The sequence below is a fragment of the Akebia trifoliata genome, chromosome 1 (assembly GCF_017979445.1).
Source record: "Akebia trifoliata isolate Shusen 1 chromosome 1, ASM1797944v1, whole genome shotgun sequence".
Classification (NCBI taxonomy): domain Eukaryota; kingdom Viridiplantae; phylum Streptophyta; class Magnoliopsida; order Ranunculales; family Lardizabalaceae; genus Akebia; species Akebia trifoliata.
Window position 1 is genome coordinate 1984960 of NC_141375.1, and position 18470 is coordinate 2003429.

The window sequence follows — 18470 nt, forward strand, 5'->3', positions numbered from 1 at the left end:
TCTTTAATCCATTTCGTAACTCCTAAAATAATGCATAATACATTAATATACACATATATTTATTTATTTCTTGCATTCGGTTCCATGCAAGCTTGATTGATTCTCCACTTTCTTAACTTGGAATCAAACTGCAACTTGTTTAAAATCGAACCAAACCACTCCAAAGCAATCGATTTGATTTGGTTCTCAGTTTGAACCGAACCAAGTTACACCCCTACTGAATATAATGAGTAAGTGGGTATAATAAGACATTTAGGTGTATGTAAAATAAACAATTATCACAACGGATATATAACTCTTTTGATAACTTATCCGAAACACATGGCTCGCCCAATAATTTCTAGGAGTGCCAATTGAGTTCGTTGGTTTGCTATCCCACCCCATCCTGCTAGATAAAACAACGGTTAGGGCTTTCATATTGAACCCGCAAGGGTAGGATCGAGCTCAATTATTTCAGACCATCAAATCTGGGTTGGGCTAGAGCCTACTAGTGCCTAGCTCAGCTTGACCCAAGTCTGCTATTATATATTTTAGAAACATTCTTAAAATATTTATTAGATAAATATTTTTCTAATAAAAATAAAATATGTTGTATAATTAGAATTTAATTCTCATTTAAAAAAAAAAGTACAAGTTAATAAAACATCAATTGAAAATTAGATAATATAATCTTCAAACACACAAAAAAATTATTATAAAAAATACATTTGTTTCATTAAAAATTTGAATTTTAAACATTTTATTTGGCCCAAATCAAGTCCGAGTCCATTTGGTCCAGGCTAGGGCTTAGTCGACTGTGGCCCGATAGGGCTATAGGGTTGGTTTAGGTAGATCCCACCTCTTTAGGGCCGGGTTAAACCTACCCATTGACAGCCTAGTAATTTCAGCAAAAGATTCGGACATTTTGGTGAAGAGAGTTGCTATTACCACACTAACTTTTGTTAACGCTACACCAACCGTGCAATTTTTTGTGAATTACATAGGTATTGGTGTGGTATTAACAAAAGTTGGTGGGCAATAGTAACTCTCTTTGGTAAAATAACTTATTTTTCTCCGAGAGAAACTCGCATCAAAATCGTCGCGCCCCGCACCAGGTCGTAGTGCAAGAGTCTCACTAGCCTTACTAACTTAGCAACGATTTCCCCCCTTACTAACCTTGAGGGTTGCAAAGGATAAAATTTTATGTATTTATTTAAAAAAATAAATACCAAATATTTTTAACGGTCGAATTTTAATTTTAAGTTTGGAAGTCATGTGAAAATTCAATAGTCGTCCATTTTCAAAATCTTGGATAATATTTAAAAAAAATTCGATTTTTTTTTTATCTGAGTTTTTCCAAGCAACTTTGAGGGCTGTGTGTTGGATTGCTGAGGTTGTAATTCATTTGAGTAAAACGACCCATGGTGAGGCTTAAATCTTTACTAAGTTAGTGAGGAAAATATTTCTCTACTGGACAAATACAGGTGACACTTGGAAGAATTTAAAAGAGGAAACGTGGAAGCTAAACTACTTGCCATTACACGAGATCTCTTCTTCTTCACAGAACCTCTCTCCCTTCTTTCTCAGTTGTTTTGTTGCAGAACATCAAAAAATGTATCGAACGGCTATTAAGCGTCTGATTCTCCACTCGTCGTACGGTAATAACGTACATCGGCAGTTGTTTCTCCCAACAATCACCACCACCACCATTTCTTCTCGTTTCTTCTCCACAGAGTCCTCACCACCACCATTATCTCACCAAAACCCTTCTCCTTTACAACCGCCACCACCAACACCAATACCATCTCCACAACCACAACCAGAAACCCTAGATTCTGCAACAACAGCAGAAGAAAAAGAATCTTCTCGCCATGATAATCAAAGCTCGAAAGGAGAACATCGTCGAGAAAGAATTGAGTATCAAGAGGAGCAAGTCCGTGTTCTTCAAGCGGCGCTTCGTCACGTGGTTAGTTTCAATTCTTTTGATTTTATTTTTGATGGTTGGTTTGAGAATCATTATATATTTTGGTGGAATTTAATGTGAAATAGTTCAATTTGGTGCGTATTTGTTCGATTAATCAGGTTTAAGGATTTAGTTATTATGTTATTGATTTGGGATTTGTGAATTGAGTTGTGTTGCAGATAAGGTTGGGATGGAGTGAAGCGGCCATGATTTCAGGTGCGAAAGAGGTTGGGGTGTCTCCATCTATTATTGGATCTTTCCCTAGGAAGGAAGCAGCACTCGTTGAGGTATGAAAATTTTCTTTGTCTTTAATGCCACTATTATGTTTGATCCATGAATTTGTATTATAATGTGTTTTGAATTAGAAATTTGATTGAATTAAGATGTTGTCAATGCTATAATTCTTCAACATAGCAGGATTATATTACATATTATAATCCCATATTTTTTTAGTTGATATATGTGGTGGGTAAGGTCTTGAAAACAAGGCATGGGGACTCAAGCTTAGGGCGAGTGAGTTGGCTCTGGGTGTGAATTTTGCTTAAATTAAGTCAATGACTGTTTTGATGCAGGATGGTGAGGGGAGATAAGAAAATATGGGGGTTTTAGAGAATTTGGTTTAGGATTTTGGGTATTAATGATTTGAGATTTGGGTTAGGATAGGTAAATTCAAAAGTAAAATATATTTTTTTTTCTTCCCATTACGACAATTTTAGTAGGATAGATGAAAAGGATTAAAGAATGGTTAAAAGTTAAGAGTAAGGATAAAAGATTATGGATTGAAGTTTGTAGGTTTCAATAATCAAAAATCAAGAAAGGGATTTCAAGAATCAAGAATCAAGAATCAAGAAAATCAAGAAAAACAAAATAATAGAAAAAATAAATAAATATTAGAAGAAAAAAAAGAAGGGGTAGAAAGATAGAACTTTGGAATCACACCAAGAATGGTGGAGAACTCACTTCACTCCATGAAAGAAATTCATTCTTTATACATCAAAATCTTCGTTCTTCATTGTTAATAAAATTCCTAGTACAATCTATATAAAGAAAATAAATCAAGAATCCTAGTCAAACTAAAATACCAAATAAATAAACATAATTTTCATAACTTTCTCTCCTAATTTTTCAATCCTAATCAACATAAATAAAAGACAAACTAAAGTTACTAAACTGCCTCTAAATATTATACTAAGACTATGGGCTAGTAAAACATCAAAATAAGTTCAAGAAACATAAAATTAAGGCCTTAAAACATAAATATAAATAAAAACTAAAATGTACTCTTTAAGATTTGATGTCTCCATCAATTCTCCTCGGTTGGGAAGATTTCGCCACTGGCGAAATAAAATTGTAGTAATTCTCATCATCGGTTGCATTTCACATTATTATTCTCTGGTTGGAGAAAACTCGTCATCGAGTTTTAAAGTGCTTGAGAATGATCATGACATTTTGTGGTTCATCTCTTTTTGCGAAGATTCGTCCTCGTGTCTTTATCCTATGTTGAACTATTAACTTCAAATTACGATCTTCTATCTTGGCAAAGTTTTCATTGTACCTGTTTTAGATAATTAAGTCGGTTTGAGGTAGTGATGGAACGATTGCATTATGAATAAAAAGTGTAGGTGTTGTCTCTAAAAGATCTTTTTAGGCTCTTTTGACGTAATTTCTACTTAATGATCTTTTTCAAGATCCAATAATGATCCCTTACACTCCTCAATCTCACTATCGCTTAGATCAAGCTCATAGATTTCTTTATTATGTGCCTTGAGTTTAGAAGGATGGATTTTCGTCACATTTGCTTCATTATCCCTATTTGAGCATTTTGATTTAAAGTATACAAAATGATTGCACTTGAAGCACAAGTTTTGTTGTCTGAATTCTTCATACTATGTATCACGTAATTGCCTGTGCTCTTTATTTTCCTTTATAATACGATCACGAACAATCCGAAAATATACTTGAGAGTAGCATGTTTGACGTAATTCTGACAACATATATTTCAACTCCTCTGAGAACATCCTTGTTGAGTCCATCTCCCACCAATGTGATCTGCTAATTTGTATTGCTTGAATGTAGGCTGTGATACCAAAGTTGGCACAGGACCTTGAATGTTACCTTAGGATGATAAATCTGAGATCTGACTGAATTAACATAAGCATTGTAATTATAAACCATTAACTCATACAATCATTAATATGTAAGAAATCAAAGCAATAATCAAAATAGCTCTAAGGTTTGTCACAATCCCACAGTAATAACTATTCAAGTACTAACAATAGGTTCCAATAGAAGACAAGTCTTCCTCTAGCCTTGGGTTTTGGTTAGATGTTTAAAATAGATTTCTAGGTTTAATTTTAATGCAAAAATAGTTAAATAAGTGGTGCTGATTTATGGGGGCAGCAAGTCAACAATGTTTGGAAAAATTGTAAGCTAAAAAAAGCGGAAGGTGATTAGTGTTTTGAGTCGTAAGGAATGATGTGGTTTAGATAGGGAAGGGTTAGAGTTAGGTTTTAATGGAGAAGAGCATGTCGATGGGGTTTTGATTTATATAATGGACTGGGTAGGGTTTATGGATGTTTTAGAGGTTCAAAACAAAAATTTAATAGAGAAAGTGAGAAAGAAGATGTTAAGAAAAAAAAATTCCCACTTCGATTGAGAAATCGATATAAAAAACAAATGTTACCTTGGACTCACTCCAAAAGGACCCCACACCACACTGTTAATGAGAATATTAAAGCTTCAATCTCAATTTTATTCATCATTATCTTCGTTCTTCATTATTAAAAAAAATTCTAATACAATCTATATAAAGAAAATAAATCAAGAATCCTAGTCAAACTAAAATACCAAATAAATAAACCTAATTTTTGTAACTTTCTTTCTCCTATTTTTTCAACCCTCTAATAAATTTAAATAAAAGACAAACTAAAGTTACTAAGCTGCCCCTAAATATTATACTAAGATCATGGGCCAATAAAACATCAAAATAAGCCCAAAAACCATAAAATTAAAGTCCTAAACCATAAATCTAAATAAAAACTAAAATCTAATCTTGAAGATTTGATGTCCCCATTAATTTTCCTCGACTGGAAATTGCCACTAGCGAAATTAAATTGTAGTAATTCTTATCCGAACTCAGTTCAGATTGAGGTTAATCTAAAATCAATTCGAGATTTTATTGGTTTTTTATATTTCGATCTGAAAGCTCAAATTGTATATCCAAATCTGACTTTTTCAGATAGGATACCGAGTAAAAAAAGCGGATCATTGCTGGGCCTAATCCTAGGCCTACACAAATGGATTATTATTATAAAAAAATGTGTTTCCAAAAAACATGTTTAAAACGTAAAAACACGTTATTTTAATCATGTTTCTTTTTATTATTTCAATTGTTGAGTTACATAATGCATCGTAAATGAGACTTTATAAAAAATGATTTTTTTGTGCTTATGTTGGGGGGGTACAGATGGGGTGTTCTCGGTGAACTCTTTCTATTTGTCTTTGGTGGAGCAACATGACTTTCCCAGCTGTGTCAGTGTGGGGATCAAATGTTCTTTCGAGGGTTGCTTCATTTTTTTGGTGTCCAGCCTAGGGAAGGATTCTTATGATGGATCTTATTATGGGACGGGGAATTGTGGGGCCTAATTGCTGTCTTATGTGTATGCGGAGTGAGGAATTGGCAAACCATCTGTTGACTCATTGTCCCTTTGCAAGCCGGATTTGGGAGCATTTCATTGGCTTATTTGGTTTGGTGGGGTGCTTGCCGTGGTCTGTGCAAAGTGTTTTTCAAGCATGGTCTGTGTGCAGCAACTTGTTTATGCACTCCAAGAGATTGTTGTGGAGTGTTAAGCCCCTTGCCGTTTGTCGGGGTATATGGAAGGAGCGTAATCGTCGAATTGTTTGAATGAAGGATTGAGTCAATCAAGGATGTGATTTGTGGGGTTGGTCATATTCTTTTGGTGTAAGGTTTTTAGGGAGTTCAAAGGGATCTTTGAAATTTTCTTGGTTAGCTGGGATCAGATTTGTTGTATTTTGTCTTCTTAGTGTCAGTTGTGTCTGTATTATTTCTTTTTGGTTGGTCACCTCAATCGCTTTTAATGAAATGATCTTTAATCATAAAAAATAAAAATAAAAATTAATAAAGAAGATTTTTGTGACTGGTTGTTAAAAGTTTAGTTCTGCAGTCTGTTTTCTTTGGTGTGTCTGTCCTAAAGTAACCAAGTTCGATGACGGGTCTTTTATTTCCTTGTATTCAGTTTTTCATGGATGATTGCCTACAAAGACTGGTGGATATAATCGACTCAGGAAAGGATTTGAGAAACCTAATTCATAGTGATCGTATTGTAAAGCTCGTCCGGATTCGCCTAGAAATGCAGGCACCCTATATATCAAAGTGGCCTCAAGCACTTAGTATCCAGGTGTGACACTCCTATCCACTCTTGTTTTCTTTTAGGGATAAGCTGAAACAACTGACCATCTCCTATAATAGCTTCTTTGTGTGTGCTTGCTTGTTAACAGTCCCTACCCATGAACATTCCAGTGAGCTTTAAACAGCGGGCAATGCTGATTGACGAAATCTGGCATGCTTCGGGTGATCAGGCGTCTGATATCGACTGGTATGTGAAGCGGACCATCCTCGGAGGAATATATTCTGCAACCGAGGTTTACATGCTGACTGATAATTCACCAGGTTCATTCTTATGTTCACTTTCCATGTGATTGGTTTTTTTTTTTTTTTTTGAGTCATCATAAACTGACTTGAAAATAGCACTCACTGACGTGGCATGTGCACAGAACCATAGATCTTTTTTCTCGGGATACACAAGGAAAAGATCTATGGTTCCATACACACATCCAACTCAGTGAGTGAAATTCGAGTGTCTTTTTTTGAGTCAGTTTATCATTATACTTTTTTTTTCTTGGATGCATGTGTTGGTTAACATGCAAAAAGACATTTATGATTTTTGTTAGGAAAATTCTGAAGTGACTTCCTACTACACTGTGCTGATGTGGCATTGTGCACATAATCATAGATTTTTTCCTGGTCTCTTGAGGAAAAAAAATGAGAAATGCTAAATGGATGCCGTTTTTGTCCAGCACTGTATGACGTGTTGGTTCACAGCCCAACAAACGTTTGACAAGTGGTGCAATGACATCAGCAATAGAGAGAGCTTCTCTCTCTTGCCCGCTGCCCTCATATTTATTTTTTTAGATTTCAAATCTTAGAAAGGATCGTTGGGCCCACATTGATTATCACATTGACAATCCAACAACACAGCCTTTTAGATTTCATGAAAATATTCATATTAAAAAAAAAAAAAAATCAAAAAAATATTGTTTTTCGAGCTTGATCCAAAGTGTCAAAAATGGACAGCAAGCACCCAAATTTAAAAAGAGAATTCAACGGTAAAAATAACTATTTAAAATTTTTGTTCTTTGTTTTTTAAGTTCATATAATTTTGTCCATTACAACTCCATTGCATCGGATCATGTTTTTGAATGTCACAAGGTGATCAAATCAGAAAGTTTGTGTTTTTCTTTTTTTTTTTTTTTTTTTTTAAACTATGGGCAGGAGAGAGGGGTGTCTGGGGCATTGGCAAAAAACAGGGTCCACTTAGCATCACTCAAAAAAAATATATGGTTATCTGCACACTGCCACATCAGCACAGTGTTAGAGTGTAGTGTTGTAGGAAGTCACTCTAGAACGGCTCTTATTGTTATTATGTTTGTTTTGGGGAATGGAGGGAACACAATCAGGGTGACACCGGACCATGGATGGTGGGGCACTGCCTCTTAACATGAATCAGGTTTCTTAAAGTAAACTAGATCCTGGTATTTAATGATTAAACCATCTGGTTATTGGTCTATACTGCGAAGATTTAGACATTTTCCATCCAAAAGAAACGTTTAGATTGGTTAGGATTGTCAGGTTGGTGCAAATTTTTTGGCTCAAGGGGTGTTTCAACCTATACAGTGGGAGCACTTATTGTGACTTGGAACAGCAACAGAAAAAAGGATTTGCCGCTATTGCTCCCACATTGACAAAATCCTGGCCCCAACCTTGAACCTATAGAGCCAATTGTTGGGCACAACCTCTGATTCTGCATAGTCTCACATTATCTACTACCCAAGATTGACATGTTGAAATTCATTGACAGATTTTCGTGATACATGGAAGTTCTTGGATCATCGAGTCAAAGATGCATTTGATTTCGAGAAGACTGTTCAAGAGGTAATCTCACATGAACTTGATGACATACCTTCAATCATATTTATCATTCTGCCTTTATTGCTGTTATGAATTTTGTAGTATTTTTTAATTTTCAATACCAATACGTGAGCCGAATATATATATATATATATATATATATGTGTGTGTGTGTGTAGGTGAAGCATCTGGCAGAAGCTGTTGGTTCAGGCATAGGGAGCACATTACAGGGAATCCTGAGGGGAGTATCTCGATGATGAGAAAGTGCGTTGATGTGTTCCAGATGCTTAGCGCTTAGGCATCGCTCCTGTTCCTCATCTGAGACAAAATGGCTCGTGAAGTAGCTTATCTTTAACTGTGTTTGTTCCTTCTTTTACTTCTAATAAAGGTTTAGATTAGACCATAGAAATGCTTTATTTGATTGTTGTAGATAAAGCTGCTATTTTTATGGAGGAACGGGTTTGGTTTAGTCGATCCCAAATCGTCATCGATTTTGATTACGTCTTTGATGATGATGATGAGTTGAAAATTTAGGCCAAGTTGTTGTCTTTGGGGGCAAGGCTTTGACGACGAATGAATTGTGATCCGTTGATTTGGTCAGCATTGAAGGTCAGGTATCTGGCTTTGTGTTGGTTGAAATTGTTAGTCAATTTTAAGGTAAAAACTTTGATTTGTTCAATAAAATAAAATAAAAAGATTAAACCTCATGGTAGTCTTGGCCCACAATATGATAGATATGAGTAAACCATGTAAAGAATCATTCCCAAGTTTTTTTTCTTTTCTGAAAACACAATACTTTATCTACAAAAAGATAAACTACATAATTACAATTCATTCTACTAAAGATACAAATTAATTTTTTTTGCAGTAATATGCTTCTAGAAAAGATGTCTCACTTTATGTTTGGATATATAATTTATATGGAAACTTGAAGAAATTCATGTAATGAGTCGTGATAATATGACGCTCCCCCTCTGAGACACACCCTCATAAAATCATAGATTATTTGCCTTGGGATACACAAGAAAAAGATTTATGTATACGATTCTGTGATGGGGTTGTCAGAAAATCATTACATTTTATGTAATACCTATTACAACTTCAAAAAGAAACAGAAGACTTGATCATCTGCAATATAAAAAGAAATGACAAAATACATCAATTCTAGACACTCGTTGGAAACTAAATTGATACTAATTCTTATTAGTTTGGTTTTCATTTGTTATCGGAAAAGAGATCTAGAATTGGGATATTCTTGATCCATTTCTTGATCTAAATCCAGTTCGATTTTGGTTGATCGGGTACTAAGAATGTTAAATAGGTTAGATTGGGTGCTAAGAATGTTAAATAGGTTACACAGGTCGTCTCTTGTTTAGATTGACATGTATAACCCATCAACACAATGAGTTTAAAAAATTCCTAAATTATTATTAATACCTGAGATACTTCATAAGTTTTCGTGAATTAAATTTTTTATATCTTACTGGGATCTGTGTATTAAAAATCGTACGCCTCAAGGTGAGCCATATGCTTCATGCCTTGAGGCTTAAGTCTCAGCAAAATTTAGGGAGACTTACGCCTCGGAGGTGTAAGGTGTATACCTAAGAGAGGTGAGGCATACGCCTTATGTTTGCCTTACGCCTCAATATACACTAAGACTTACGTTCCAATTGGTTTGGCATTACCCAATTTCGTGGGTTAAAAAAATTGATTTTTTATTCATGCTTTATTTTACATAAATACCCTCTCCTCCCATGTCTCTTATTTACTTAACTCTAGTAAATAAAAGTGTTTTTTGTCTTCTAAACTTAGATTATCAAGAGATGTCTCAAAATCTCTCTTTAAAACCTTAAAATCTTCCTCCATCAAGATTTCTTCCTAGAGGATCTAATACTCATCTGAATTTGAATTCGTTGATTCATATAACTTTCTTACAAAGATTATGATCAAATAGAACCAAGAAATTAAAAAATTTCTAAGGTTTTGAAGTATATGATTTTTCTATTTACATTCTTGAACTTTTTATCTTTTTTTTTCAATAACTCATATTTTTCTCTTATTTTTGTGTTTGATTATTGTTGGGTTATGTCTTCTATTCTTGTATATGGAGAGTTGTCATGAATTTAACTCAGATCTTTTGATGATCCGTTAATGACCCGCATGACCCGTTTAATTGGTAATGTGTGGGGTTTCCCCAGGCAAAATATTAAGCCAATTTGGTTTGATTTTGAATCCGATCCGTTTAACCTCTTTATAACCCTAAGTATATAAAAGGTAAGAGATGAAATCTTAAAGGGGTGTGAGAGATATACGAAAGACAAAGAGAAATTGTAACATTGTTCTTTTTTGGTTAATATAGTGAAATCGTCGTTTTTCGCCCGTGAACGTAAGTCGATACTTTGACCAAACCACATATATCTTGTGTCGTGTGAGATTCTTGTGTTCTTGTTTGATTTATACTTCGAATCATAAGGTTTAGTTTAATAATTTTTTTATTTTTTATTTTTATTGTAGGGTCTAAAACTTCATTCCTAGGCTTAGAGTGATCGTTATTTGATGTTTGATACTCTATTAGTAATGATACATTACTATTTTGCTACTATATCATGTTGCTACTTCCCTATATTTTTAATGTTTAATTTTTATTTGATCCTTAAAGGATGTTTACTTGTTTTTATATTTTTTCTAAATTTATTATCATTTTTTAGAAAAAAAATTTTAAAAATATTAATTGATGCTTATGCCTTGTCTCAAGAACCCAAAATATCTCAAGTACGCCTTAAGTATTTTAAAACACTGATGAGATTGTATGAGTCAGCACATGTCAATGACATGATAGTTAAACATGTCAAAATGAGTTAAATTGATTAATGGTCCTAACCCAGACACAACACAACCTACATAATTACCATATTAGATGGGTCGACAAGATTACAATCCGAACACATTTAAATCCAATCCAAACCTACTAACTTCCTGTCATATTTTTGGGTTGTATTAAGAATTACCACCTCTAAGTGCAACTCCAACGTGTTAGAGCTCGAGCTTTATATCTTCTCCTAAATATCATTTTACAAAGCTAAAGACCTCCGAAAAAACTCCAACGTCCCTCTGATTTTCTAATTTGAAATATTTTGGAGAGAGAAAGAAAGTGAGAAAAGAAAAAAAAAAAAAAAAAAAAAGAGAGAGAGAGAGAGAATTTCTCTCCCTCTCTACCTGTTGATGAAAAAAAATGATGATAGTTGTGAAACATGCTACCGTGACTAAATTTGTGAAAAATCATTTTGACTAATACATTTTGAGTAAATATCTTTTGAATAAACAAAATCACTCTTTATAATAAAATACCTACCAGATATGCCTATTTACGATTGAATTGCTCTACGCCTTTAAGTCCATTAAACAATTAAATTTTAAAAAATAAAAATAAAAATAAACACGTGTCCTCAACTGAGAGTTCATCATTTCTTTGTCAACCTTTGTCTCTGTCACCGGGCCTTGACAGCTGTAAGTGAATAGAAAAGGACCACATTAAAGAGAGACTAACCTGGCGCACAACAGACACCCACTACTCTCAAATTCCTATAAAACTCCAAACCCTAACCTAACAACTCCAATTATTTACATTTAAAGCATTTATAATATATATATATATATATATATATATTAAAATTCAAATATTTCCATCACTCAAACCAAGCGGACATCCTCACTTGTTCCCTCTTTTAACCCGCTATGCTCCACTCGTGCACCTCCTTATTTAAATTTACTTATATATTTATTTTATTTTTAATTCCTTATAATTTATTTTTTATTAACTTGCGTTCTTGTGCAAGACTACAAGTCTTATACATCACACAAAAGTTTTTTTTTTTTTTATACCTTATATGAGAAAATAGACTTCGGTGCAATTTTCTATGATCGTTAATGGACAGGATTACAGTTAAAATTTTGTTTCGATATGATTTTATGGGGTCTGGACCAAGGGTTTGTGATTCGATAAGGACCCAATCTATTATCTTGTCTTATCGAATGAGGTCTTAATCAATTATGTTATGATAATATGTAAAAAAAATTGTTTTAAAAGTATTTTTATAATTTAAATTTTATATTATGTAAATTTTGGTCAATAATCTTGTCATTTCTCTCATTATGATAGTAGTGACGTGCACTCATTTTTTTTTCTCCAAATGTTCTCATCAATTTGACTTATTTTTCATAATAATGATTTTCTAACGTCTCCCCTGACATATATGCTCCCAGACGTGGCATGTGATAGAATCTTAGATTTTTTTTTCTTGGGATGCACAACTACACATATTGCAAGAGGAGGTTTATGTTGGAGGGGGCTTCAAAAGAACATTTAGATATTATTTTTTCATGACAACACTTAGACTTCCTAAAGATCTATTTTTACTTTCCTTATTTTAATTTAAGAAACTATTCGCATTTTTTTTAAAATTACTATTTTTTAAATTAATATTAAACAGGAAAGAAAGTGAACAGACACGTGAATGGCAGTCTCTTTGGATCGTTGATCAGTTGACCTCATTTCATCTTTGATTTGTTTAATTTGTTTTAGGTAGCCGAGGCGGCCAAAACAAACAAAATTATAAGCTAATTAATCACCAATCAGTAATTTAAAGGAGCAAAAAAACAAAGCCAGCACATCAACCAGCTGTTTTGGTTACCAATAAATTATATAATTCCCATTCTTGATCCAATAAAAAAAAAAAAAATTTAAATTTAGAGGGAAATTCAGAATTATTTTGTTACTAACTACATATCAAAAGTTTGATATATATTAACTATGATCCATTTGATTTGAGCATTTCCATCATAGCCTTCATAAACGTGATGAAAAAAAATGATCAAGTTAATGGATAGAAATTACTAGAAAGACATACTTCTTCTATGTACGGGGTCCACCAAGAAGAACATGAGCTTTTTAAAAAAGAAAAATAAAATAATATGCCACGTGGCATTATGTAAGATGTTTTGTATCAAACTTTTGATACATTTTTGTCTTCGACAGAGAGCTCACATGGGGTGCACGGGCAATGGAATTGTCTCTCCATGGCTTAAGAAGTCAACCATATCGGCCGTAAATAAATCCAATGGCATGATTGTAATATAGAATTATTTATGGTCAAAAAGTTCGGCTAAATGATGACAAATAAGACCCCCACAACTCCATAGACACGAAAGATAATAATAAAAATCTCAAAACTTATGTAATCAAATACGATTTTGATAAATTATTTTTGTGAATCCCTAGAAATTTTATTTGACTACAAAATAATATTACCATTGTACCTTTATAAGAAAAATCATTTATACAACAAACAAAAAAAAAAAAAAATTTATAAAAATTGGATAAATTTTAAGCATTTGTAAATATTTTAGAATCATATCTAATTGCATAAATTTAATATAAAGTTCATATCTTTTATATATATTTTTTTACCAAAAATAGGATTTTTATAAGAAACAAAAAAAAAAACATCATTTATATATTCTTTGAATTTTATTTATTTATTTTTTTTTTCAAAACCTCCTTGAATTAAAACCCACCAAATAATTACTGAAATTTGAATTTGTTATTATGTGCAAAAGGACAATTCTTAAGTTCGAATAAATAATTTCATGAAAATTTTAAATATCGATTGGAATTATGTCTAAAAGGGCAAATCTTAAGTTTGAATACATGAAAATACGAAAAATTTAAATATTATTCAACTCCTTTTAAAAAGGTTATGCTAAATATAATGAATTCTTTTGCTTATTTTATTTATCATATATATGATTTTCAAATTAATTTAATACGTGTCTTTTATTTATTTATTTATTTTTATGTGCGAATGAAGGGGTGTCGGGGGTGCAACTACTAATTGGGTGTAGATGTGTCAGAAAGTACAATATTCTCACTCTTTAATTAATTGAGAATTGTTGCTATATAGGACTACAAACTAGGTAGATTGGCTTGAACTCAACTCAATTGATGGGCGAACATGGGCAGAATCATGTAGAAGATGAGTTGAGCTTAACTTATAAAATCTCAACCCAAGCAACCCAACTCAACCTCAACCTGATGATATATACTAATATATAAATATTTTTATATTAATTATAGATTTTTTATTTAACTTTCTTATTACATCTCATTTTTATGACTTGTGGAGAATTAGTTAATGTTAATGTGAACTTTTGTTGACTATGATTTTTCTAAATATTCTCTCAATGATGGATTTAAAGGTTGTATGCAATTTTATTTATTAGTAATTTTATTTTTTTAAATATAAAATTTATTTATGAATAAAAAAGGAAATTAGGGTTTTTCAATAAACCCAAACCGTCGAAAATTACCTAACTCAGGATAACCCGAACTCAACCTGACTATAGAAGATCAAAAAGTGGGTGCTAGTATTCTCACTCCTTAATTAATTGTGAGAATTATTGCTATATAATTTGCTTAATTATTTGGGTTAGTTTTAAATAATCACGAACATTTGGTTTTCCGAAAGGGGGCAGCTATTTGCACACATCGCAATGGCTCAATGCACTTACTTAAGTGACTTTTGTTATAAAAAAAAATCAAATTATCATTTCACCATTTCTTTTTGATTTATTGTACCCAGTACCACCTACCGAACGAAAATCCAAAATCTACTTTCTTCTTCTTTTTCTTCCTTCCTCCTTATTTCTTCTTCTTCATATTCACTTCCTTTTGAGTTTTATGAGATGTTGAATAAATTGAGATTAGTTTTTACGTTTTTTTTTTTTTTTTTTTAATTTCTCATTTCTTTTACTTTTTTTGCTTTTAATCATTAAGGAAGATGCAAAACCACTATTAAAATTTGCAACGATTTTGAATTGAACAACACGAAGATTTTTTGATAGTTTTATTCGATAGATTTGGACCGAACTTGTTTTAACAAATTTGGTAAGTAGGTACCGAATATTACTAGACAAATTTGATAGATACCTATCGAATATTGCAAAATCAATTCAATAAGTATATATCAAACAGAACTTTCTCATATGAATTACTTCGATTCAATTGGAAGTGTTATAGATAATAAAAAAAAAAAGTAAAATCAAAATTAAAAACTCTCATTGAAATCTTTCTAGATGCTATGAGGAAGAAGAATAAGTGAGAGAGAAAGAGGAAAAAGACAAGAAGAGGAAGAAGAAGAAGACGAATGATTCGGTGAGTTTAAGGTGGGTATCCTAAGAAAGTGAGTGAAATGAGTCATTTCAATGTGTACAAATAGCCGGTCCCTTTCCAAAGTTAAAAGAAAAAAAAAAAGAAGTGCGGGCCACATAATTGATCAATCACCATCTATCACCCAATAATTACTAAATACCCTATCTTATGCTTGCAATCCGATCCATCTACCACCCAGTAGTAACTTAATACCGTGTCTTAAGCTCACGATCCAATCAAACTCTTTGTCTGGTCCCACAATCAGTGACTCATATAGTGTCAATGTACCTGATCATCAGGTTGCGATATAAGTCAATAGCTTGAAGTGTACATAAGCCGCGTCATGACTCATTGAGTCAAGCAAACAAATATGAGAGATTCTATTACCACACCATATTTTTACTAAGAACATCCCAATTCGTATGACACCACCAATGAATTAAACATACATCTTGGGATGCTCTTAGTAAAAAGTTGGTGTGACAATGGAATCTATCATAAGTACAAAATTCCAGTCTTGGATTCCCTGATTCCACTGCAAAAGCAAGCTGTTCAAAAACAGTGTCCAAGAAATTTTTTACACATTTCTCTAAGCTGTCTACGGCTTGAAGCCAAAAAAAAGGGCAGAAAAAAGAGAATCACGTGGACGTCTTATATTTATTGTTGGGTGATTTAGACATCCCCTCCATATTTTGGTGAATATTTGAGATACCCTTGTGTGTTTCTAAACTGATAACATGCCCCCTTGACCTCACTTTTCTATAATAGATTAATGAAAATGACCCAAATGCCCATATTGTCAATCTTGGGTATCTTTTGCCCACAAGCCAACAATTGATTGACATATGACATAGATGATGTAAGAAAAAGAGAGAAAATTTCTCTCTCCTACCCACGCATTCTCAGTTCAAATTTTAATTTTAAGATTTTATATTTAAAAAATGATCATGAGACTCACATGGATTATCATATGGGCAATCGAACACCACAACCTTCTAGATTTCATTAAAAAATTCATGGTAAAAACAAAAAAAAATTCAAAAAAAAAAAATCGTTCAAGCTTTGATCTAAGATGTTGAGAATGGATGACTACAGAACATTCAAATTTAAAAATAAAAAATCAACGGTGAAAAATAATCTTTTTGTTTTGTTTCGTTTTGAAATTCATGAAATTTCATCGTCTACAACATTATGGTATTGGATCATGCTTTTGAATATTACAAAATGATCTAAAAAGAAAATTTCATTTTCACCATGGGCAAGAGAGAAACTTTATCTCCTATTACTTACATCATCTGTGTCATATGTTAAATGAGTGCTGGACTGTGAGCAAAAAATCACTCGTCAACCTCTAACCAAGATTCTGTCTAAGTCGACCTCTAGACTTTAAGGCAAAGTAGAAATTTTGAGAAAATAGAAAATGAGAATTTTGGGTAAAAGAAAATATATGATTTTTTTATACAAATAGTTAGCGTAAGATTAAAAATAATGGATTAAATATAAGACTGAACAAATTAAATATAAATTGTAATAAAGGTCAAGATCTTGAAGAAGATTGATTTGGACATTTGGTGGGAAAAAAAAATCAATGAAGACTGTGAGGAAACTAAAAAACTATTGAATTTTCAGTATAAAATTAGAATTGTTTGCAAAAGGTTAATACTACTTAAGATGATGAATTGAAGATAAAGTCGAATAGACTAAATATAGACTAATAATTTTTGACACCCTGACACCCCTATCACAGAACCATAGATCATTTGCCTCAGGATACGTATAATCATAAATCTTTTTTTATGTATCTCGAGACAAATAATTTACGATTCTATGATAGGGGCATAGGGGGAGGGGGTTTTCATATTATCACAAGTATTAAATATAATATGCTATAGAAGTTGAAGAGATCGAGGAAGACTGGTTTTGAAAATAAAAACAAAGGTTTTTATTTTTTATATTTCAAAAGATGGAAGATGATGGCATTTAAGTCATTTTCATTAGACTTTCATAGGAAACGTAAGGGTCTATGTCATCAATTTGAAAGGATGGGTATCTCAACATATTTATTAAAACGTAGAGGGGTATCTCTAAATAACCCAAAATACCTGTTATCATTTTCCCATATGGGCCCACTTGTTTTCACACTAGAACAAGAGATACGACCCAAATTTGACGCATAAAGTATAAACCATAGTTTCAAAACTGACTAGGCTAGACTGCTGACCGAGTTGAGTCAAGTCGATAACTCACAAATTGATTCAGATGAGTCAAATAAAAATATATTACATTTAAAATTTAATTTTAATAATTTGAATTATATATTAATATTTATTCTTTATCACTAAAATATGAAATAGAGCAGCAAAATTCAGTTGAGTTGTTGACCTGATTCATTGCATAGTTTTATGTGTCACAACCAATTTAATGAATTGACTCACTGATATCTTGAGATGAATCGGAGAATCAATTGGGTTCGATGTACCTTGAATGATATACTTGACTTGGTCCAATTTAGAGTCAACTCAAAAACCATGGACTATAAGCTAGGGGTATCAATGGGTCGGATCCAATTCCTATAAGAACTGTTAATTTTTCTTGGTTTCAATTACTATCGGTTTTGATTCTCAAATAAATGGAATCATAATCGGTATTGTCAAAAAAAAAAATAATAATAATAAAAATAAAAAAAATCTCTATTCACGATTTCTGTTATTAATCAATTTTGTTTTGAGAGACCTGACGCTAATCGATTCCAATAAAATGGATACATAATCATCTTTTCGATTCTAATTTTGATTTGGTTCGATTCGGTTAAATGGTTACCATTGGCACCCCTACTATAGTTATTAGAAAATGGATACCGAAACCAAAACCAAAACCAAAACCAACCATACTTCCAACTCTTAAATATCTAGAACTAAGAAAAGGTCAAAAGTCAATAATCTCTTCTTGCAAAAAGTGTTCCAATAAGACTCCCACAATTCTAATTCAGACAAAACAAATGATCACAGTTGCCTTCCAAGACCACAATTTCTAATAAATAAATAAATAATAATAGAATTAGTGTTCATTATTATAAATAATATATTTAATTAATACAAATAAAAATAATAATC

At 32.3% G+C, this 18470-nt stretch overlaps 1 protein-coding gene across 1 annotated transcript; it reads left to right on the forward strand.

Annotated features, from left to right (window-relative positions):
• The first annotated feature begins 1506 nt into the window (after window positions 1–1506).
• Window positions 1507–8750, forward strand: LOC147410320 (ubiquinone biosynthesis COQ9-like protein). The gene is made up of 6 exons (XM_086433856.1): window positions 1507–1945; window positions 2122–2229; window positions 6199–6360; window positions 6461–6632; window positions 8101–8174; window positions 8330–8750. Exons 1-6 carry the CDS (start codon window positions 1592–1594, stop codon window positions 8405–8407), a joined length of 948 nt encoding a protein of 315 aa, XP_086289982.1. The 5' UTR covers window positions 1507–1591; the 3' UTR covers window positions 8408–8750.
• The last annotated feature ends 9720 nt before the right edge of the window (window positions 8751–18470 follow it).

Bases quoted from the DNA above. Each gene is read 5' to 3' on its own strand.
- LOC147410320 (XM_086433856.1), top strand. From the start codon at position 1,592: ATGTATCGAACGGCTATTAAGCGTCTGATTCTCCACTCGTCGTACGGT. The intron at 2,230-6,198 runs GTATGAAAATTT...CCTTGTATTCAG, and splicing joins AGGAAGCAGCACTCGTTGAG to TTTTTCATGGATGATTGCCT. The intron at 8,175-8,329 runs GTAATCTCACAT...GTGTGTGTGTAG, and splicing joins TCGAGAAGACTGTTCAAGAG to GTGAAGCATCTGGCAGAAGC.